Source organism: Mus caroli, unplaced genomic scaffold, assembly GCF_978045245.1.
Source record: "Mus caroli unplaced genomic scaffold, Mus_caroli_1 scaffold_5, whole genome shotgun sequence".
Lineage (NCBI taxonomy): Eukaryota > Metazoa > Chordata > Mammalia > Rodentia > Muridae > Mus > Mus caroli.
In genome coordinates, this window is record NW_028227260.1 from 67,265,074 (window position 1) to 67,288,412 (window position 23,339).

General features: G+C 44.0%; 1 protein-coding gene across 1 annotated transcript; it reads left to right on the plus strand.

Moving 5' to 3' along the window:
* The first annotated feature begins 21,658 nt into the window (after positions 1–21,658).
* LOC110286785 (small ribosomal subunit protein uS5-like) lies at positions 21,659–22,563 on the plus strand. The gene is made up of 2 exons (XM_085837648.1): positions 21,659–21,699; positions 21,810–22,563. Exons 1-2 carry the CDS (start codon positions 21,659–21,661, stop codon positions 22,525–22,527), a joined length of 759 nt encoding a protein of 252 aa, XP_085693774.1. The 3' UTR covers positions 22,528–22,563.
* The last annotated feature ends 776 nt before the right edge of the window (positions 22,564–23,339 follow it).

Genomic DNA, 23,339 nt, shown 5'->3' on the forward strand with positions numbered 1-23,339 from the left:
AGAGGTCCTGAGTTCAATTCCCAGCAATGGTGGCTCATAACCATCTGTAATGGGACCCCATGACCTCTTCTGGTGTGTAAAAAAAAAAATAAATCTTACCAAGCGCGCGCGCACACACACACACACACACACACACACACGCGCGCGCACGAGGAGATGGGGGTGGGGGTGGCTAAGATCAAAAACTCAGGCGACAGCAGATGCGGGTGGGGATGTGGAGAAAGAGGAACACTCCTCCATTGCTGGTGGGATTGCAAGCTAGTACAACCACTTTGGAAATCAATCTGAAAGTTCCTCAGAAAATTGGAAATAGTTCTACCTGAAGACTCAGCTGTATCACTCCTGAGCATATACCCAGAAGATGCTCCAACATATAACAAGGACACATGCTCCACTATGTTCATAGCAGCTTTATTTATAATAGCCAGAAGCTGGAAAGAATCCAGCTGTCCCTCAATGGAAGAATGGATACAGAAAATGTGGTACATTTACACAATGGAGTACTACTCAGCTATTAAAAACAATGAATTCATGAATTTTGCTGGCAAATGGATGGAACTAGAAATATCATCCTGAGTGAGGTAACCCAGACTCAAGAGGACATGCATGGAAATGCAGGGACAAAAATGGAGCAGAAACTGAAGGAAAGACCATCCAGAAACTGCTTCACTGTGCAATCCATTCCATCTGCAGACACCAAAGCCCAGGAGCTTGGTATGGCTGTTCTCTGAAAGGCTCTGCCAGCACCTGACTAAGACAGATGCAGATGCTCTCAGCCAACCATTGGACTGAGCTTGGAGACCCCAGTGAAGGAGTAGAGAAAGGACTGAAGGAGCTGAAGGGGTTGTAACCCCATAGAAAGAACAACAATATCAACTAACCGGACCCCTCTGAGCACCCAGGGACTAAACCACCAACCAAAGAGTACACATGGAGGGACCCCTGGCTCCAGCTGCATATGTAGCAGAGGATGGCCTTGTCTGGTATCAGTGGGAGGGGAGGTGCTTTGTCCTGTGGAGGCTTGATGGCCCAGCATAGGGGGATGCTAGGGCAGTGAGGTAGGAGTGGGGGTGTGTAGGGGGAGAGCACCCTCTTAGAGGCCAAGGAGAGAAGGATGGTGTGGGGGTGGGGTTGTGGAGGAGAGACCTGGAAGGGGGACAAGGTTTGAAATGTAAACAAATAAAAGATTAATATATTAAAAAAAAAGAAGGTGGATTTGTAAGAATAACTGTTCTGTTCTTCAGTGTGAGTGATCTGCAACATTTATCTGGTATTCAAGAGAGACAGCAGGATATTCATTTGTTCAGTAAGTTCACTGCCATTTGAAGTGACTCCTCACTTCCTGCTCCTGCAGCCCACAGGCTCAAAGGCCAGGACCTATCACTCTCCAGTGAGAATGTCCCCAGGCCTCCTGTGCTCCTAGCCCTACTTAATGAAGTCACATATTCGACACTTCCTGCTCCTAAGAGAGGGAACATGACCCACAGTCTTCTTTGCTCTAGTAAAAGGCCATGGATTTAGGACTATGGATCATGGAGATGACAGATGAACAATTTCTCAGTCCTGTATTACAACAGACCCAAAGTACTAGATCTTGAACTTTCCTGTGATCCATAACTGCTCAGCTCTAACACCTCCCAACACCAACATGATCTGATCTGTCTCTTCTTCCTACATGTGTGCCTGTGCATTGGTGTGCAGACACCCTCCAAGGCAAGAGTGTGCTGGATTCCTTGAGACTGGAGTGATAGGCAATTTTGAGTACCTGATGTGGTATCGGAACTCCAGTCCTCTCCAACAGCTCTACATGTTTTTGTTTGTTTGTTTGTTTGTTTTTTGGTTTTTTCAAGACAGGGTTTCTCTGTGTAGCCCTGGCTGTCCTGGAACTCACTCTGTAGACCAGGCTAGCCTCGAACTCAGAAATTCACCTGCCTCTGCCTCCCAAGTGCTGGGATTAAAGGCATGCGCCACCACTCCCAGCCTTTTTTTAGCTTTTTTTTTCCTACATGTTCTTATTTAACTGCTGAGCCATCTCTCCAGCCCCCTCTGAAATGTCCTGATGCTGGGGATTGAATTTAAGTCCTCTACAGCTAAACTACACCCTCATCTCTTTTCTCTTATATTTTAAATTCCAAGACTAAGTCTAGATAAATCACCCAGGATAGATTTCAATTTGCTTTATAGCCCAGACAGACCCTAAACTCAAAGTCCTCCTGCTTCAGTCTCCCAGGTAGCTGGGATTGCAGGCCTGTGACACCACCTAGCTAACCCCATGCTTGATTGCCTCAACTTCTCTCCCCAGCATCTCCAGTTCCTTCTGTGTCCCTTTGAAGCCCACAAACATCAAACCTTGGGTCCACACAACAAATCCTCACTCCTTTTCTTCATCTGAATCCTTATATCCTACTAGAGAAAAGTCACCACAGCCTGGAGTGACAGGGTACTTGCCTAGCTGGCATAAGCCCCCAGGTTCCACTCTGAGTACTACAAAACCCAGTAAGTCACAAAGCCAGGCCAAATACTTGGTCATCAACCTCAGCTGAACATCCTCTGTAAATGGCATTGCATATATGTTCATCCTATTGTCTGGGTTATCTTCCTGTTTAAGTCCACCCATTTACATGAGCTTTCCGTGCTGTGCCTCCTCAGAACCCTGCTCTGTTAGGGATCTTTGCTCTCTCTTGTTTCCACTCTCTTTGTGTTCCACTCGAAACACCCCCATGATCCTGAATCTTCATTGTGATAAATTTTAGCTTTCCTTACCATCCCATCTTGATTATCTTCAAATGATAGCCTCTTAAACCCAGAGTCATGAAAGGGAATGGGTGGGTCACAAAAAAATTAGCAATGGTAAAAAATGTCGCAGCTTATCACAACTAAAAGTTAACTGAAAATCAAACCTGAAACAAATCTCAGGTGATTCTGACATCACTTGTGGGTGTCACGTCCTGAGACTTCTTGGTTCTGAATACACTTGTGTGTGCCTTCACACCAAACAAAGGCAGCAAATGCTCCCAGAAGCCCCTCAGCCCAGAGTCAGACTATCATGCTTGGTGGTGGCGCACGCCTTTAATCCCAGCACATGGGGAGGCAGAGGCAGGTGGATTTCCGAGTTCAAGGCCAGCCTGGTCTACACAGTGAGATCCTGGACAGCCAGGGCTGCACAGAGAAACCCTGCTTCAATCCCCTCCCCCAAACAACCTCCCAAAACGATGAAGGCCAGTGTTTTAACTGTATGTACAAAGTTTTTTGCTCTTAACAATGACCTATACTATTTTTATTTATCATTCCTCAGCATATATCAGATTAGCGTATCCTTGGGCTGTATTGCTAGAAAGTTTGAATAACTACTTTTTGAGTTGCTAATTGAAGTTTCATAAGCAGATTCTTTTTTTTGGGGGGGGGGGGTGTCGAGACAGGGTTTCTCTGTATAGCCCTAGCTGTCCTTCTGGAACTCACTCTGTAGACCTCAGAACTCAGAAATCCACCTGCCTTTGCCTCCTGCCTCCCTAGTGCTGGGATTAAAGGCGTGCACCACCACTGCCTGACTTCATAAGCAGATTCTTAAATGAATTTTAGCTTAGGATAAAATTTCTCAAATTGCCCTAAATATACTGTTGCCATTTTGTACTATGTGTTTATTTATATTAACAGTGCTTTCAGCATTGATGATTCTAAAAAAAATCAAAATATCATTCATCTCTGAGGAATGTGGGAGATGCTTTACATTTTGCAGTATCAAATATTCAGGGGGGGGAGGGGAAAGAGAGAGAGAACCCAGCACCCACATAGGGCAGCTCACCACTGCCTGATGGTGTCTTCTGGCCTCCTTGGTACACACAGGCACGCAGGCAGGCACGCTCGCAGGCACACAGGGACGTTCGCACAATAGCACAAGCGCATGTACACAAGCATGCGTGTTGAACATTTAAAGAAGAAATAACATGTCTTTTATTTATTTATTTATTTATTTATTTATTTATTTTGGTTTTTCGAGACAGGGTTTCTCTGTATAGCCCTGGCTGTCCTGGAACTCACTCTGTAGACCAGGCTGGCCCCGAACTCAGAAATCCGTCTGCCTCTGCCTCCCAAGTGCTGGGACTAAAGGCGTGCGCCACCACCGCCCGGCTTTTATTTTATTTTATTTTATTTTTTTTTGAGACAAGGTTTCTCCGTGTAGCCCTGGATATTCTGGAACTTGCCTTGTAGACCAGGAATGCTGAAATTAAAGCCAAGTGCCACTGTCACCCAGAGATGATGGAAAACTTTGAGTGACAAATTTTAGCTCCTATGAGAGATAGAGGACAATTTTCTCAATTTTATAGAAAAGATAGCCACCCTCCTCCTCTAGAAAAAAGGAGAGAAAATACTTTGCTCCTTGGAGATGGCACTGAGAGATATTCTTTCTTTCTCTCTCTCTCTCTCTCTCTCTCTCTCTCTCTCTCTCTCTCTCTCTCTCTCTCTCTCTCTCTCCTTCCCTCCCTCCCTCCCTCCCTCCCTCCCTCCCTCTCTCTAAAAAAAACCATACCATTCCAGAGGCCTTATGGCTCAGGCTTTAACAACTAGAGATGTCCCCATGGTGGGGCTTCAGTCCTAGAGCGTGAACACCTACGGGAACAGTACTGAAGCCCTTCTGGCACTCACTGCAACCATTTGGACAGCTTCACCTTTTGTTTCATGGTGTGATTTTTTTTTCCTTTGTTTGTTTTGCTTTGTTTTGATACAGGGTCTCACTGTGTAGCCCTGGGTGGCCTAGAAGAAGCCATGTAGACCAGGCTAGCCTGGAATTTAAGAGCTCTGCCTGCCTCTGCCACCCAGGTTCTAGAATGAAACTTGTGCTACCACACCTGGCCAGTTTTTCCTGTTTATTTATTAGTCATTTTTTCTTATTGCTTCGACAAAAATTCCCAACAAAAGCAACTTAAGGAAAGAAAAGTCTGTTTGGCTCACAGTTTGAAGATAAGGTCCCTGGAGAGATGACTCAGTGGTTAAGTGTTCTACCAGAGGTCCTGAGTTCAATTCCCAGCAACCACATGGTGGCTCACAACTGTCTGTAATGGGAACCAATGCTCTTTTCTGGTGTGTCTGAAGACAGCTACCGTGTACACATATAAATAAAATAAATTAAAAAAAAAAAGAAAAACAAAAATGAAGATAAGTCCTTCATGCTGGGGAAGATAGAGTGGTGGGAACAGGCTAGCCAGGGCAGCCGCAGCCTGAAGCGGTGTACAGGAAGCTTCTGCAGTCAGGAAGCAGAGGGATGGGCTGTTGCTCCCGGGTCTGGTTTCCTTTCCTTTCTTTTTTGTATGTATGTATGTGTCTGCATGAGTTTGTGTGTGTGTGGGGGTGGGTGATGCATATCTGTGGGGGTGGCAGGCTGGAGGTCCATATCAGATGCCCTTTTCAATTTTTCTCCCCTTATTTGTTTATTCATTCAGTTCTTTAGAGACAAGGTCATTCACTGAGTCTGGAACACACCTATTCAGCCAAACTAGTTGGACACCAGGCCCTGAGAATCTTCCTGTTTCCATCTCCCCAGGGCTGAGATTCCCGGAGCTCACGGTGGATCTGGTTTTTGCATGACTGCAGGGGATCTGAGTAATGTTCTCACATGTAGCCAGCACTTCCTGGACTGGAAACGTCTACCCAGCCCTTTCTCTTTTTTTTTTAATGTGTGCATTGTTCTAGTTTGCTTTGTATTGCTGTGATAAAAAAAAAAACTCAGTTGGAGAGGGAAGAGTTTATTGTAGCCCCATGATTACAGTCTGTCCAAGGGAAACCAGGGCAGGAACTCAAACTGGGAACCTGAAGGCAGGACCTGAAGTAGAAACCCTGGAGAAGCGAGTGACTACTGCTTACTGGCTTGCTCACCATAGTTTGCTCTCCTTCCTCCCTTCCTTCCTTCCTTCCTTCCTTCCTTCCTTCCTTCCTCTCTCTCTCTCTGAAAAATATTTATTTATTTATTTATTTATTTTATGTATGTGAGTACACTGTAGCTGTACAGATGGTTGTGAGCCTCCATGTGGTTGTTGGGAATTGAATTTAGGACCTCTGCTCGCTCCGGTCAACTCCACTTGCTCAGTCCCTAGTCGCCCTGGCCCAAAGATTTATATTATACATAAGTACAGACACAGCAGAAGAGGGCATCAGATCTCATTACAGATGGTTGTGAGCCACCATGTGGTTGCTGGGATTTGAGCTCAGGACCTCTAGAAGAGCAGCCAGTGTTCTTAACCACTGAGCCATCTTGCCAACCCTCTGTTTGCTTTTTTAAGTAGCCAAGGATCATTTCGCCAGGGGTAGTACCACCCACAGTAGGCTGAGCTCTTCCACAATAATCACTAGTCAAGAAAATACACCCCAGACATGCCCACGGGCCAATCCAATTGGGACAAGTCCTCACTTGAGGTTCTTTCTTCCTGGGTATCTCTAACCCCATCCCTTGGGATACCCATGTTCATGAAGGGTCTTTCTTCTCTCAGGTAAATCTTCAGGCAACAAATACATGGCAGGCCCAGAAGCGTGTCTCCTAGGTGATTCTTTTTTAGAAAATTATTTTATATATAATTTTGTGTCTGTCTGTGAGTATATGTATGTTGTGAATACAGCTGCCCAAGAGTCCAGCATAGGAAACTGGATCTCCTGGAGTTGGTGTCACAGGAGGCTGTGAACCCAAATTGAGTACTAAGTACTCTTAGCTGCCAAGTCACCTCCCCACCCCCACCTTGGGTGAATCTCAATCCAGTCGAGTTGACAATAAAGGTTAACTATCACAGCTATCCCTTTAGAGCTGGAGAAATCAATAGAAACAGGACTAGAGATGCTGTTCCTTTGGTCAATGAATGTGAACTAGGACTAGAGATCTTGTTCTTATGAGGTAGAAACCGTGAAATGTACCTATGCAACGGGAAAGAAAGCATTCACTAGATGACGCATGTGAGCAACTAAGGCTTTTTACAGGGGCACAGAGAATTCCAGGCAAGTTTTCCTCCCAAACTCTGTCTTCCTATCTCACCTGTCATGCTAGCCCTGACTCACCCCACATTATTGTCTTAACTGCTACCAGAATGCCAAGAACTTCGAGTATACTACCACCTGCTAGACATCTGTATTAGTTCTTCAGACACTGGAAAGAGTACATGCTTTAAATGGAACTCTACACACACACACACACACACACACACACACACACACAGAGAGAGAGAGAGAGAGAGAGACAGAGACAGAGACAGAGACACGAGAGAGACAGAGAGACAGAGACAGAAAGAGAGACAGAGAGACAGACATACTAGTACTAGCACAAGACTGTGCAGGGAGAGCTTTTTCTGTCCTCCTCATTCTCCCCCTTCTTCAGTGAGGAAATTTCGAGTATTTTCTGTCCTCTGTGTGGGCAAATGCATGTCACTCATTCTGCCGGCATCTGTAGTGCTTGAGCGCACTCTTCCTGGAGGCTGAGCCTCCACCGTGGTTCTCCACAGCTCCCTGCGTTCTGGGAGCCCACTCACACTCTTAAAAAACAATGGCTTTCCTGCTTAGTCAGCCATTGTCTTTGTTGCTGCTAACAAATAGCTGTGACAAATGCAACAGGAATCTGGACTCATTCCTGACTCTCCAGGGACACATATAACCAGTGACTCTCCAGGGACACATATAACCAGTGAGTCCTGGAGTCCTGTTATTTTTATTTTCCAGTCATTTGATTCTTATCCTTCCTGTTTATGCCAATTACCACTTCCCTGCCAGTTTCCTTAGTACTGGGGATTGATGTAGGTCATTAGATAAGCTAAACAAAAAGTTCTCTACCACTAAGCAATATCCACAGATCTCTCCTTTTGCTATTTATTTATTTTAATTTATTTGAGTACACTGCAGCTGTCTTCAGACACACCAGAATAGGGCATCCCATTACAGATGGTTGTGAGCCACCATATGGTTGCTTGGAATTGAACTAAGGACCTCTGAAAGAGCAGTCAGTGCTCTTAACCACTGAGCCATCTCCCCAGCCTGAAAGCACAACTTCCAGGACAGCCAGGACTACACAGAGAAACCCTGTCTCAAACAAACAAACAAACAATTAAAAACATACATGCAGGACCAGAGAAATGGCTCAGCAGTTAATGAGATCTGACGCCCTCTTCTGGTGTGTCTGAAGACAGCTACAGTGTACTTAGATATAATAAATCAATCTTTGGGCCAGCGTGAGCAGGACCAACCAGAATGGGCAGGACCGACCCGAGTGAGCAGAGGTCCTGAATTCAATTCCCAGCAACCACATGATGGCTCACAACCATCTGCACAGCTACAGTGTACTCATATACATAAAATAAATAAATCTTTAAGTAAAAAAGTAAAAATTTTAAAAACATACATGCACACATACAAATAGAAACACATCTGTCATGGTGGCTCATGTTTGAGAGGCTGATGCAGGAGAATTATTTCAAATTCAAGAGCTATCTGGGCTAAATAATGAGTTCCAGGCCAATCTTGGCTATAGAATAAGACCCTATCTCAAAACCAAAAGAAACAAGACAAAAGCCCTGGCCCTGGGGGCAAGTGTATTGTTGCACCCCTTTAATCCAAACCTTCAGGAAGCAGAGGCAGGTAGATCTTTGTGAATCTGAGGCAAGTGTGGTCTATATAGAGGGTTCCAGGTCAGCAGGGGATACATAGTGAGATACTGTCTCAAAAGGAGTGGGGAGAAAGGGGAAAAGAAAGAGAGAGAGAATCAGTCATTACCCCTGGCTATTAGATCAACACAATCCAAATTCACAATGAGAAACAACTTCATAACCATTAGAATGGATATACTTTTCAAAAATCCTTCAGGTGCTAGAGGGATCTGTGGGTAATTCTACATGCTACCAAACCTGGTGCCCTGAGTTTGAACCCTGGAATTCGCATATCTGAAGGAGAGCGCTGATCTCTAACCTCTCCCTCACATTGCAGCATGCATGCTCTACCACACTAAATAAGTGTTTTAGTTTATGTGTATGGATCTTTTGCTTACCACATGCATGCCAAGAGGAGGTCAGAAGAGGGTGTCACATCCACTGGGACTGGAGTTAACACCATGTAGGTGTTAGGAACCAAACTCAGATCTTCTGCCAGAGAAGCCAGTGCTGGGCTATATCTCCAGACCCCAAAATAATTTTTTTTAATGGAGGAAAGTTTCTCTGCCATGAAATGAAGTACTCCCTTTCCGGACTACTATTTTATTTTATTAATTAATTTATTTTATTTTTTAAATTCTTTTTATTTTATGTACACTGTTGCTGTCTTCAGACACACCGGAAGAGGACATACGATCTCATTATAGATGGTTGTGAGCCACCATGTGGTTGGTGGGAATTGAACTCAGGACCTCTGGAAGAGCAGTCGGTACTCTTAATGGCTGAGCCATCTCTCCAGCCCCCGGACTACTATTTTAAAGGAAGTCACAGTATTCAGCACATACCTAAGGACTAGAGAATAATGTTCACCTCCTTAACCCCCTTAAGGCCAACATCCAGTCTCCACAGTTACTTGGAATACCTCTGAATTGAAGATTGAGTCTCTCCTCTCTCTCTCTCTCTCTCTCTCTCTCTCTCTCTCTCTCTCTCTCTCTCTCTCTCTCTCTCTCTGTGTGTGTGTGTGTGGTGTATTTGTATTAGTGTGGACTCAGGTATATATATATATATATATATATATATATATATACATATGCACACACGTATATATCCGTTGTTTATTCTCATCAACCAATGAGCCATGCGATGGTTCCGTGACACTGGAAAACCCTTCCTGGGACCTCCACAAGGTTTTCCTTCTCGTTAGTTAGAGGCAATGACAGTTCAAGTGCTCCTAAGTACTCACTAAAACTGCTCAGATAAATGGAGCAGATGACATGTTTGAAGAATGCCGTCCCATGCTTATCAGGAGAATGAGCTCCAGGATGGAGCGGATGCTTTGAAAGATGTGTCAGGGGTCATTCAGAGAAATGGAACTAGCAGAAGCCACGCATGCCTCTGTGTGTGCATTCGTGTGTGTGTGTGTGTGTGTGTGTGTGTGTGTGTGTGTGTGTGTGTGTGTGAAGGGGCTAGCAGGGCAATTTCCACATGCACAGGGCAGGGTGTGAAAAGGGCAGTCTGGAATTCACAGGCACAGACTAACGAGGCCATTTACAGGGAGAATATCTCTTAGAAGGAAATATAGTGGCTCAGATTTGTAATCCCAGTACTTGGAGGCTAAGGCAGGAGGATTGTCATAAGTTTGAGGTCTGCCTGAGATACAATGTTGATAACCTTGTCTCAAAACAGAGGGAAGAAAGAGAAGATGTGTTCTATTCTCCAAGTCTTTCTACAGACTGAATCAGACACACAGCCATATTCCCAGATAATTTTCTTTACTTAAGATTAACTACTTCGGAACTTCAATAACACCTGAAAAGTACTCAGGTTTGTAGGTATAGCTCAGAGATAGAGGACAGGACTGAAGCAACAACCAACAATGCCACAGTGAGACCATGCATCCAATCTTAAAACAAGCAACAACAGAGCACTACCTAGATTCACTTGACTGAATAGCTTCAGCAAGCTGAAACCAAAAGGTATCATCAGAAAAGGAGAAGGTGGGGCTGGAGAGATGGCTCAGTGGTTAAGAGCACTGACTACACTTCCAGAGGTCCTGAGTTCAAATCAGATGGCTCACAACCATCTGTAATGAGATCTGACGCCCTCTTCTGGTGCATCTGAAGACAGCTACAGTGTACTTAGATATAATAATAAATAAATCTTAAAAAAAGAGAGAAAGAAAAGGAGAAGGCAGGTAACAGGAGGAAAGCAAAGAGAATGTGTGCATGAGGAAGAGAAAAAGGAAAAAGAAGAAAGGCAGGAGGAAGGTACCCTGCAGAGGGTTGGGCGAGAATCAGGGTGAGGACTAGTATAAGAACAACATTGTGCAACACACACAAAACATTCTCTGTAAAAGATTCGTACAGCACCACTAGACAAGGTGCTGATCGCACTCCAGAGAAAGAGGGCATAGCCGGGCAGTGGTGGTGCAAACCTTTAATCCCAGCACTCGGGAGGCAGAGGCAGGCGGATTTCTGAGTTCGAGGCCAGCCTGGTCTACAGAGTGAGTTCCAGCAGGACAGGGCTATACAGAGAACCCTGCCCCCCCCCCAAAAAAAAGAGGGCATGTTCTGCAGTATGTTGACAATGTCTAAGAGATTACTGGAGGGCTGAAGAGAAGGCCGATCCAGCAAGAGCACTCCTTGCTCTTACAGAGGAAATGGGCTGGGTTTCTAGCACCCACATGTTGGCTCACATGTATTCATAACTCCAGTTCCTTGTTTTGAGCTCTACCAGCACTTTCTTGTCACAAACAGACTACATAGACATACACACAGGCAAAACCACTCATTCACACAAAATTAAAATGTAAAATATTGAAAAGGAATGAGATTACCAAATACAGCCACCACCTGACCAATCAAAAGTGGTACTGGAGAGAGAGCTCAGCAGTTGTGAGCTTTTTCCACCCCCCCCCCATTCTTGCAGACCACAGCACCCATATGAGGCAATTTTCAACCAGCTTTAACTCCAGCTCCAGAGACTTCAACACCCTCTTCTCGATCCCATGGGCACCTGCACTCACATGTACACCCAGCACACCCCCAAACAGACATAATTAGTAAGAAAAAGAAAGTGATGGTGTTATAGTAACAAATGGATTTTATGGGGCTGGAAAGATGGTTCAGTGGTTAAGAGGACTGGCTGTTTTTCCAGAGGTCCTGAGTTCAGTTCCCAGCAACCACATGGCAGTTCACAATTGCCTGTGACTACAGTTCCATCAGGCCTAACACCCTCTCCTGGCCACTTCATGAACATAATGCATATGTAGACAAAACATCTATTCATACAAAATAAAAGGAAATACTAAAAATCATTAGTAATAAAGAAAACTCATAACCACAGGGATGTTTTTGAAAGAGAGCAGTTATCTATGCTGTATTTGAAAAAAAAAAAACTCTTAACAACTTGGCATGGTAGCTCATACCTGTAATCTTAACACAAGAGTCACAGAGGCAGGAACATCTTCTGTAAGTTAGACGCTAGCCTGGTCTACTTTCTGAATTCCAGGTCAGTCAGAGCCACATAGTGAGACTTTGTCTCAAAAAGCCCCCTCCCAAAACCAAGTATTTAAATCTATTCTATATGGTGTATAAGTTATTCTTTTATACCTATTCTTTTTTTTTTTTGGGGGGGGGGTTCGAGGCAGGGTTTCTCTGTATAGCCTTGGCTGTCCTGAAACTCACTCTGTAGTCCAGGCTGGCCTCGAACTCAGAAATCTACCTGCCTCTGCCTCCCAAGTGCTGGGATTAAAGGCGTGTGCCACCATGCCTGACTATACCTATTCTTTTATTTTATTTTATTTTTTGAGACAGGGTTTCTCTGTATAGACATCTATTCTATATAGTCTATTATTCTCTATGTGCTTGAAATGGCACACATACAGAAGTGCCCAGTGGTTTTTTTGTTTTTGTTTTTGTTTTTGTTTTTGTTTTTTTGTTTTGTTTTGCTTTTGAGACAGGGTTTCTCTGTATAGTCCTAGCTGTCCTGGAACTCTGTAGACCAGACTGGCCTCGAACTCAGAAATCCACCTGCCTCTGCCTCCCAAGTGCTAGGATTTAATTAAAGGCGTCACCACCGCCTGGCTTGAACCATTGTTTTTTTTTTTTTTAAAGATTTATTTATTTATTATATGTAAGTACACTGTAGCTGTCTTCAGACCCTCCAGAAGAGGGCGCCAGATCTCGTTGCGGATGGTTGTGAGCCACCATGTGGTTGCTGGGATTTGAACTCTGGACCTTCGGAAGAGCAGTCGGGTGCTCTTACCCACTGAGCCATCTCACCAGCCCGAACCATTGTTTTTGACAGCAAAACACAACGTAACCATAAAGTCCAAAGATAAGAATTTGGATAAATAAAAGCAGTTCAGCTATCAGGGTGATAGTATGCAGTCACAAATGAGTCACTGTCACTAGAGCCTGATCCTCTGGTGTGATGGTTTGTTTTAATATTGGCCTGACAACTGAGCAGGGGAGCCCCACCACCTGAGGAAGTGTCCTTGATTGTCTAATGGAGGAAGACCCCCTTTGACTGTGGGCAGCACCTTCTCGTAATAGCCCAGATGTTTCAAAGGGGGCTTGGAAGGAGGGTGCTCATTCTCCCTCTGCTCTCTCGTCTTCCCCTCTCACCTTCAAGTTGACGCTGCTGCTGCTGCTGCTGCTGCTGCTGCTGCTGCTGCTGCTGCTGCTGAGGATCTTGTCACTTAAGGCACTAAGGACCAGTGGCTCTGCAGGAACCTTCCAGGTTTTTGGATCCAGATTGGAGCTGCTAAGGCACCCAGCCTTGTGGACTGAGAAACTGTCAAGTGTTTGTCTCTACAGCAGTGGTTCTCAACCATCCTAATGCTGTGACTCTTTAATACAGTTCTTTATGCTGTGATGACCCCCAACCATAACATTATTTTTTTTGTTGCTGCTTCATTGTTCTACATTTGCTGCTGTTATGAATCATAATTTAATATATGTGTTTCCGATGATCTTAGGTGATCCCCATGTGAAAGGGTTATTCCACTCTTAACTCCTGAGCCATCCATCTAGCCTCTAAGCCCCAGATTTGTAACATTTACATTTTCTTTCTTTCTTTTGAGGAGTTTGGAGGTAGGAAAGGGAAGGGAGAAAAATTGGTAGTGTATTATAATCTCAAATTTTTAAATTTATAGTGTGTGTGTGTGTGTGTGTGTGTGTGTGTGTGTGTGTGCGCACTGGCCTTGAACTTGGATTATAAGAGTGGGATCATGACTTAAAATAGTTTGTAACTTATTATCAGTAAACATTTTGTTTGTACACATTATATATACATGCATACATATATATGTGTGTATATATATTTATTTGGTTTTTTGGTTTATATATATGTATGTGTATATATATATATGTATATATGTATATATATATGTATATATGTGTATATATATATATATATATATATATATATATATATATATATTTGGTTTTTTCGAGACAAGGTTTCTGTGTAGCCCTGGCTGTCCTGGAACTCACTCTGTAGACCAGGCTGGCCTGGAACTCAGAAATCCACCTGCCTCTGCCTCCCAAGTGCTGGGATTTAATTAAAGGTGTGTGCCACCACTGCCTGGCCATATTTTATATTTTTAAAAGTTGTTCCAGTCTGGTCTGCAAAGTGAGTTCCAGGACTGTCAAGGATACACAGAGAGAATCTGACTCAAAAAAAGTTGTTTATTTCAAATTTGAAAATTTGCTTTATTTTCATGTTGCATGAGTGTTTTTCTTGCACATATGTATGTGCACCACATTGATGTTTGGTGTCCACAGAGGTCAGAAGAGGGCATCAGATCCACTGGAGTTACAGATGGTTGTGAGCCACCCTGTGGGTGCTGGGAATTGAATCTGGGTCCTGTGCAAAAGCAACAAGTGCTCTTGACCACTGAGCCATCTCTCCGGCATGACATCTTTTTATTTTGCATCTCAAAAACAAGTTGTCATCAAATGTGTGCAGATCTATGTCCTAAAGTCTTCCAAATCCATCCCATCCTCTCCAACCCCACTGTCATCATTTCAGTTCAAGTTCCTGTCAATTTTTCATCTGGACTAATTCAATAACCTAAGGACATATTTCCTTTCCTCAAGCCTGGTCCCTTTTGTGTATCACCAATTCAACATATACTCTAAAGACAACGTTAATATCGCTAAACCTGACTAAATCTAATGGCAACCTACATCTGTTTACAGTCCTGCATAATCCAACAAGCTCAAGATGTATTCCAGACTCCTCGCCATGTTCTCTGTAGATTTGTGGCATGATGCACTTGCTCTGCCTTCCTTCCCATCCCTCTTTGCCCTAACTTATTCAAATAGTCAATATTCTAGCTACACTGGGCCCCTTGCACCATGCATACATTACATGCCGTGGTCTTAGCTTTGAGTTTTACACATATATTACCTATCTAGTTTTATACATGTGTGCTGAGGCTAAATCTATGGCCTTTGACTTGCTAAATACAAGCTTAACCACTAAACTGCATGCCCAGCTCTGTAAAGTGAACTTGACAAATAAAACCTATCAGAAAGAGACAGCTATATTCATAGGCATCATTACTGTATTATCTAAAATTGAAAGCCCAGCATGATGATGGCTCATACCTGCAATGCTAAGCAATTTGGAGAATGAGACAGGATTCCCATTATTTTGAGCCTAGCTGAGTTACACAGTGAGTTTTATATTTACATGGTAAGTTTCCTATTTATTATCATGTGTGCATAATGTACACACACATAGAGGTTAGAGGGCAAGTTTATAGTATTAGGTCCAGGGACTAAACTTGGCTCCTTAGGCTTTTGAGGTAAGTATCCTTACCCACTGAGCCATTTCACTAGCCTTTAGGCCACTATTAAAAGTAGCCATTTGAGTCCTGTGGTGGTGGTGCATGCCTTTATTCCCAGCACTCAGGAGGCAGAGGCAGGAATTTGAGGCCAGCCTGGTCTACAGAGTGAGTTCCAGGACAGCCAGGGCTACACAGAGCAACCCTGTCTTGGGAAAAAGAAAAAAAGGTGACCATTTGGAGGCTGGAGAGATGGATGGCTCAGCAGTTTAGCAGTTAAGAACACTGGCTTCTCCTGCAAAGGACCAGGTTTCTATTCCTAACAACCACATAGTGGCTTACAGCCATCTGTAACTCCAGTTCCAACAGATCAAAAGCACTTGTCAGGCTTCCTTTGGCACTGTACATTCAGGGCAACACTCATATTTATAACTTTTTTTTTTTTTTTACATAGCCTCCTATGCATGTAGCTTTGGTTAACCTGGAATTTGCTATACAGATCAGGTTGGCCTTGAACTCACAGAGATTCACCTGCCTCTGCCTCTGCACAAGTAAGTGCCTGGTTAGGGAAGGTTTTTTTGAGTTTTGGCTTTTGCTTTTGTTTTTATTATTTATTTATTTATTTATTTATTTATTTTTTATTTTTTGGTTTTTCGAGACAGGGTTTCTCTGTATAGCCCTGGCTGTCCTGGAACTCACTCTGTAGACCAGGCTGGCCTCGAACTCAGAAATCCGCCTGCCTCTGCCTCCCGAGTGCTGGGATTAAAGGTGTGCGCCACCACGCCCGACTTGCTTTTGTTTTTAATAACAAGTATGTAACACTGGCTGCCTTTGAACTCAAAGTAGTCCTCCTTCCTCATCCTTCAGAGTTCTGGGATTACCCTTGTGCACCATAACATCTGGGTCACTTGGGAAGCTCCTCCAGCTCCAAATCTGCCTGCATGCTGAACCAACACACCCGGCTTTCAAATAAATAAATCATCTTTAAAAAAAAAGATTTCATGCCGGGCAGTGGTGGCGCACGACTTTAATCCCAGCACTTGGGAGGCAGAGGCAGGCGGATTTCTGAGTTTGAGGCCAGCCTGATCTACAGAGTTCCAGGACAGCCAGGACTACACAGAGAAACCCTGTCTTGAAAAAAAAAGATTTCATGTTGATAATAGAATAGCTCCAAGGCAGGCATTATGGCATATAACTGTCATCACGGCACTTGGAAGATGAAAGCCGGAAGATCAGGCGTTCCAGGCCAGCCTCAGCTACATGAACTCATGTCTCAAACAAAACAAAGCATGGAAATGCAAGAACAGAGTAATTCCAACTCTTTTAAATCTATGGACTTCTGCTTATTCTGAAGAGATAAAAGTTGACAATTAGTAGATGCCAATATACTAATTGATCTGCCATCGCTCTAACAAAATGCACAATGCTACCTAGTTTTCTAAGAAAAACAAGTGTTTTAGTCAGGGTTTCCATTGCTGTGAAGAGACACCATGACCAAGGTAACTCTTTTTTTTTTTTTTTTTTTTTTTTGGTTTTTCGAGACAGGGTTTCTCTGTGTAGCCCTGGCTGTCCTGGCACTCACTTTGTAGACCAGGCTGGCCTCGAACTCAGAAATCCGCCTGCCTCTGCCTCCCGAGTGCTGGGATTAAAGGCGTGCGCCACCACGCCCGGCCCAAGGTAACTCTTAAAAGAACATTTAATTCGTTCAGAGGTTCATTAAGGTGGGAGGCATGGCAGCATCCAGGCAGGCATGGTGCAGGAGGAGCTGAGAGTTCTACATCTTCATCTGAAGGCTGCTAGTGGAAGACTGGCTTCCAGGCAGCTAGGATGAGGGTCTTAAAGCCCATGTCCACAGTGACAAACCTACTCCAACAGGATCATACCCTCTAATAGTGCCACTCCCTGGGCAGAGCATATACAAACAACCATAAGTTTACTTAGTTCCTAATTTTGGAAAAAAGTTCAAGCTTGGACAACCACATCAATTCCTGGGTTATAAAGGATGACATCTTGACGACAGATCATGTGACAGGTAGAGATTACATGGTGAGACAGAGAACAGGGAAAGAGTTAGACTTATTCTTTTCTAAGAATTCACCATCTCAGGTTCTGTCTGGCACTCCAGATAAGATTTGAATCTCTTTTCCGGGCAGCACTCCTAATGAACTAGTAAGCCTCAGTCAAGATACCACCATCTCCCAACCATGCCACACTTTGACACTTTAGGGGCACATTCAAGCCACATCTAAATCACAGCAGCTTTCGTCACAGTCAGCTTTACTGACAAAGTCACCTCTGAAACTCTAACAGAGTTCGCTAGCTAAGGAAATGGAACCCGAGTAAACTGCTCAAGGTCACCAATAGTGAAAGACACTCAGTGCGACAAAGACTCAGCGTGTCACAAACCTCCCATTGCTTTTCTAGGGCTCTTGGATCTGGAATGTGGATTTTTGCTAAAATGTTTTCTTCCTTCTGGTTCAGAAAGCATTTCCGCTGGAATCTGGAGTCCCAGCTGGCATTTCACTTAGAAGGCTGGAGGAGGTAAAAAGAACGGGAGGGGGACTTCAAGCAGGGAGAATGTGCAGGCCTACACTGTCTATTTTAAATTGGCAAGCCCAGTCTGCAAATTGCTTATGATTCTTTTCTTTTAAAGAATTATTTGTTTATTGAGTACACTGTAGCTGTACAGATGGTTGTGAGCCATCATGTGGTTTGCTGGGAATTAAACTCATGACCTTCGGAAGAGCAGTCAGTATGTGGTTTGCTGGGATTTGAACTCAGGACCTTTGGAAGAGCAGTCAGTGCTCTTAACCGCTGAGCCATCTCTCCAGTCCTTTGTGTGTGTGTGTGTGTGTGTGTGTGTGTGTGTATTTGTTTTTTGTTTTTTCGAGACAAGGTTTCTCTGTATAGCCCTGGCTGTCCTGGAACTCACTCTGTAGGCCACGCTGGCCTCGAACTCAGAAATCCACCTGCCTCTGCCTCCCAAGTGCTCGGATTAAAGGCGTGCGCCACCACTGCCCAGCAAGAACAGTGTTCTTAACCTCTGAGACATCTCTCTAGCAGGAGGAAAAAAATATTTAAACCTTTATTTTATTTTATGTGAACAGGTCTTTTGCCTACATGTGTATCTGTACACTATGGGCTGGATTCTTTGGGACTGGAGTTACAGACAATTATTACCTGCCATGTCAGCACTGTGAATCAAACCTAGGACCTCTGGAAGAGCAACCAGTACTTTTAACCTCTGAGCAATCTCTCCCTGAAGAAAAATTTCTAGTAAATGTTTTTTGAGACAGGGTCTCTCTATGAGGTCTCTCATTTTGAGACAGGATTTCTCTAGGCTATCCTGGAACTCCCTCTGTAGGCCAGGCTGACCTCAGATTCACAAACATCTATCTCTGCTTCCTGAATGCTAGGATTAAAGGCATGCACCACTGCGTCCAGCAATTTTTCTACTCTTCTTGAAAAGATTTATTTATTTATTTATTTATTTATTTATTTATTACAGATGGTTGTGAACCACCATGTGGTTGCTGGGATTTGAACTCAGGACCTCTGGAAGTGCTCTTAACCACTGAGCCATTTCTCCAGCCCCAATTTTTCTACTTTTGACCATGTAGTTACTTCTACTTTTCCAACATAGCTATTTCTTTCTCTTAGGTAATCCTAATTTCATAAGAAGATAATACAAGACCAGGCAATTTTGCCATCATCTATGTGACATCCCTCTATTCACTAAAATGTAAATTAATTCCACTTATTTTGCTATTTAACCACTCCTGACACACGTTACAGGATTACTGTAAGTAATTACATGCGAGTCAAGTTGGACTATGTTCTATTATTGAGACAAGATCTCACCGTAACCTTGGCTGGTCTCTCACACACACAGCATATCTCCATAGCACCACATGAATAAAAATAATAAATCTATTTAAAATCTTTACTATTATGAACCAAGGCACAAAGGCTTAATCTTTATGCATCTTACAATTTAAAAGTTATGATTCTATGGTGCTTCAGTGCACACACGGCTCTTCTGAGGATCTCGGTTCAATTTTTTACACCTATTATCAGGCAGCTTACAACCACTTGTAACTCCAGTTCCAGAGATATCTAACACCCTAGGTGTCCACATAGACTTATACATATAATTAAAAATACACTAAAAATTACACAACAATTATGATCTTACATTTTATTTACTTTCCAAAGGAACATTTTTTTCAAAATGTTACCACAATGCTTTAGGGATTATCAGCATCAGAATGGCAGGCATGCCTTTACCAACCATACTCCAAGCCCAAGAACTGAAATTTACAAAGATCAACTTATGCCCAGTGTGATGCCTACTACAAGAGCAGCATCTCTACAAAATAGTGCTCACTGGATATGATGTTAAATCAATTTCCCAGAGTTCTCGAATCACAACCACCTGGAAGGACAAAGACGGTATGTTTGCCCAGCACATGGGAAGCTCTGAGCCTCTGGAGCATAGGTCATCTTGGTTCTCCCATAGATGTTCTGACTCAGGGGCTAAATTGGTGCCTAGCAGGCAGCCAGTCTCTCGGTCTCTCTCTCTCAGTCTCTCAGCCTCTCTCTCTCTCTCTCTCTCTCTCTCTCTCTCTCTCTCTCTCTCTCTCACACACACACACACACACACACACACACACACACACACGCACTCATAAATACATACATAACATACATAAAAAAGTAATCCCTTTATCCAAGGCTAATTATTTCTCCTTGTATATATATAAACAAGTTTCCTTATTTGCAAATTGGAAATAGTTATTTTCATAAAAAGTTCAGGATTGAGCCGGGCATAGTGGCACACGCCTTTAATCCCAGCACTCAGGAGGCAGAGGCAGGCGGATTTCTGAGTTCGAGGCCAGTCTGGTCTACAAAGTGAGCTCCAGGACAGCCAGAGCTATACAGAGAAACCCTGTCTCGAAAAACAAAACAAAACAAAGTTCAGGATTGAATTAGATCAAGTAAAGAACACTAGAACACACCCAAACCAAGCTCCTAGAAATGCTGCTGCCATCTGGTTTCTGCACTCATCATTGCAAAGAAACTGCTTTTCCCAGGCTCCTCCATTTCCACATCCAAATCATCACTTGCAGGCCTTAAGTGCCTGACCCTTCATAAGTATCAGAAACTGCTAGCCACCTATCCTTTGAAAGACTCCTTCTTTGGCTTCCCTCAAAACAGTGAGTCTTTATTTCTACATACTTCTATGGCCATTTCTTTTTTTAAATTTTATTTTAAATTTAATATTTATTAGATATTTTCTTTATTTACATTTCAAATGCAATGTAATACTTTTATCCCGAAAGTTCCCTATACCCTTCCCCCGCCCTGCTCCCCTACCCACCCACTCCTACTTCTTGGCCCTGGTGTTCCCCTGTACTGGGGCATATAAAGTTTGCAAGACCTAAGGGCCTCTCTTTCCAATGATGGCCGACTAAGCCATCTTCTGCTATATATGCAGCTAGCGACACAAGCTCTGGGGGTACTGGTTAGTTCATATTGTTGTTCCACCTATAGGGTTGCAGATCCCTTTAGCTCCTTGGGTACTTTCTCTAGCTCCTCCATTGGGGGCCCTGTGTTCCATCTTATAGATGACTGTGAGCATCCATTTCTGTATTTGCCAAGCACTGGCATAGCCTCATATGAGACAGCTATATCAGGGTCCCTTCAGCAAAATCTTGCTGGCATATGCAGTAGTGTCTGGGTTTGGTGGCTGATTATGGGACGGACTATGGCCAGTTCTAAAAGTATTTCTGCATTACATATCACAATTTCAAAAGTTGTTTTCCCAGCAGTGGAGATGGGATGCAGGGCTTCACATACACTAGGGCAAGCATTCTATGGATGGCCACTGGGCCACACTAGCCCTACACATTCTAATTGTAAAAAGTGCTTTGATTTTGCCCAAGTTAATGCATATAGGCCAATGACAGCTACACAGCAAAACATTTTCTGACCATTAACCTAGCACCTTCCTTTAAAAATTACATCTTTAAAAATTACATCTTGGGGAGTAGAGCCAGCAAGATGGTCCATCAGGTAAAGGTGTTCACAGCCAAGCCTGGCAACTTCAGTTGGATCCTCCAGACGCATGTAATAGAAGAGATTCCAGCAAGTTGTCCTCTTATACATACACATGTGTGTACACAACCCAGTGCATATATACACGTACATAAAAACATATACAGCTGCTTCTTCTTCAGGAAAACACCAAATGGTGGATGACGCCGGTGCAGCGGGAGGACCCGGAGGACCCCGGGGGCCCAGGATTAGGAGGCCGCGGGCGACTTCCAGGGAGGATTCGACAGCGGTCTTAGGGGCCGAGGTCGTGGCCGAGGCCGTGGTCGAGGTCGTGGTCGAGGTCGCGGGACTCGTGGAGGTAAAGCTGAAAACAAGGAGTGGATCCCCGTCACCAAGCTTGGCCGCCTGGTTAAGGACATGAAGATCAAGTCCTTGGAGGAGATCTACCTGTTCTCCCTCCTGTTCTCCCTGCCCATTAAGGAGTTTGAGATCATTGACTTCTTCCTGGGTGCGTCCCTAAAGGATGAGGTTCTGAAAATCATGCCAGTGCAGAAGCAGACTCGGGCTATTGGGGACTACAATGGTCACGTTGGCCTTGGTGTTAAGTGCTCCAAGGAGGTTGTCACTGCCATCCGAGGGGCTATCATCTTGGCCAAGCTTTCCATCGTCCCTGTGCGGAGAGGCTACTGGGGGAACAAGTTTGGCAAGCCCCACACTGTTCCATGCCAGGTGACAGGCCACTATGACTCTGTGCTGGTGCATCTCATCCCTGCCCCCAGAGGCACTGGCATTGTCTCTGCTCCTGTGCCCAAGAAGCTCCTGATGATGGCCGGTATAGATGACTGCTACACTTCAGCCAGAGGCTGCACTGCCACCCTGGGCAACTTTGCTAAGGCCACCTTTGATGCCATCTCCAAGACTTACAGCTACCTGACCCCCGACCTCTGGAAAGAGACTGTCTTCACCCAGTCTCCTTATCAGGAATTCACTGATCATCTCGTGAAAACCCACACCAGAGTCTCTGTTCAGAGGACCCAGGCTCCAGCTGTGGCTACTACATAAGGATTTTGTACAAGAAAAATAAAAGAATTAAGTCTGCTAAAATAAATAAATAAATAAATAAATAAAATTTAAAAACATATACAATTATTTTAAAAATCATTTGAGACAGGGTATTGCTAAGATAACCCGGGGTAGCGTCAACCCTGCCATCACAGGCTGAGAGATGGCTCAGGGGTTAAGAGACTTGATTGTTCTTGCAGGGGAGCTTGGTTTGCTTCCAACCATCCCTAATTCCAGTTACAGGGGGTTGTATGCCTTCTTCTGCCCTCTGCAGGTATGCTTAAATGCATGAAGACAAAATACTCACTGTACTGGCTGGTTTTGTGTCAACTTGACACAGCTGGCGTTATCACAGAGAAAGGAGCTTCAGTTGAGGAAATGCCTCCATGAGATCCAACTGTAAGGCATTTTCTCAATTAGTGATCAGGGGGAAAGGCCCCTTGTGGGTGGGACCATCTCTGGGCTGGTAGTCTTGGTTCTATTAGAGAGTAGGCTGAGCAAGCCAGAGGAAGCACGCCAATAAAGAACATGCCTCCATGGCCTCTGCATCAGCTCCTGCTTCCTGACCTGCTTGAGTTCCAGTCCTGACTTCCTTTGGTGATGAACAGCACTGTGGAAGTGTAAACTGAATAAACCCTTTCCTCCCCAACTTGCTTCTTGGTCATGATGTTTGTGCAGGAACAGAAACCCTGACTAAGACACTCACATATAAATAAAAAACAAAATAAAATAAAATTGGTGGAATCTTTTAGTTCCAGCACTTGGGAAACAGAGGCAGGAGATCTCTGTGAATTTGAAGCCAGCCTGGTCTA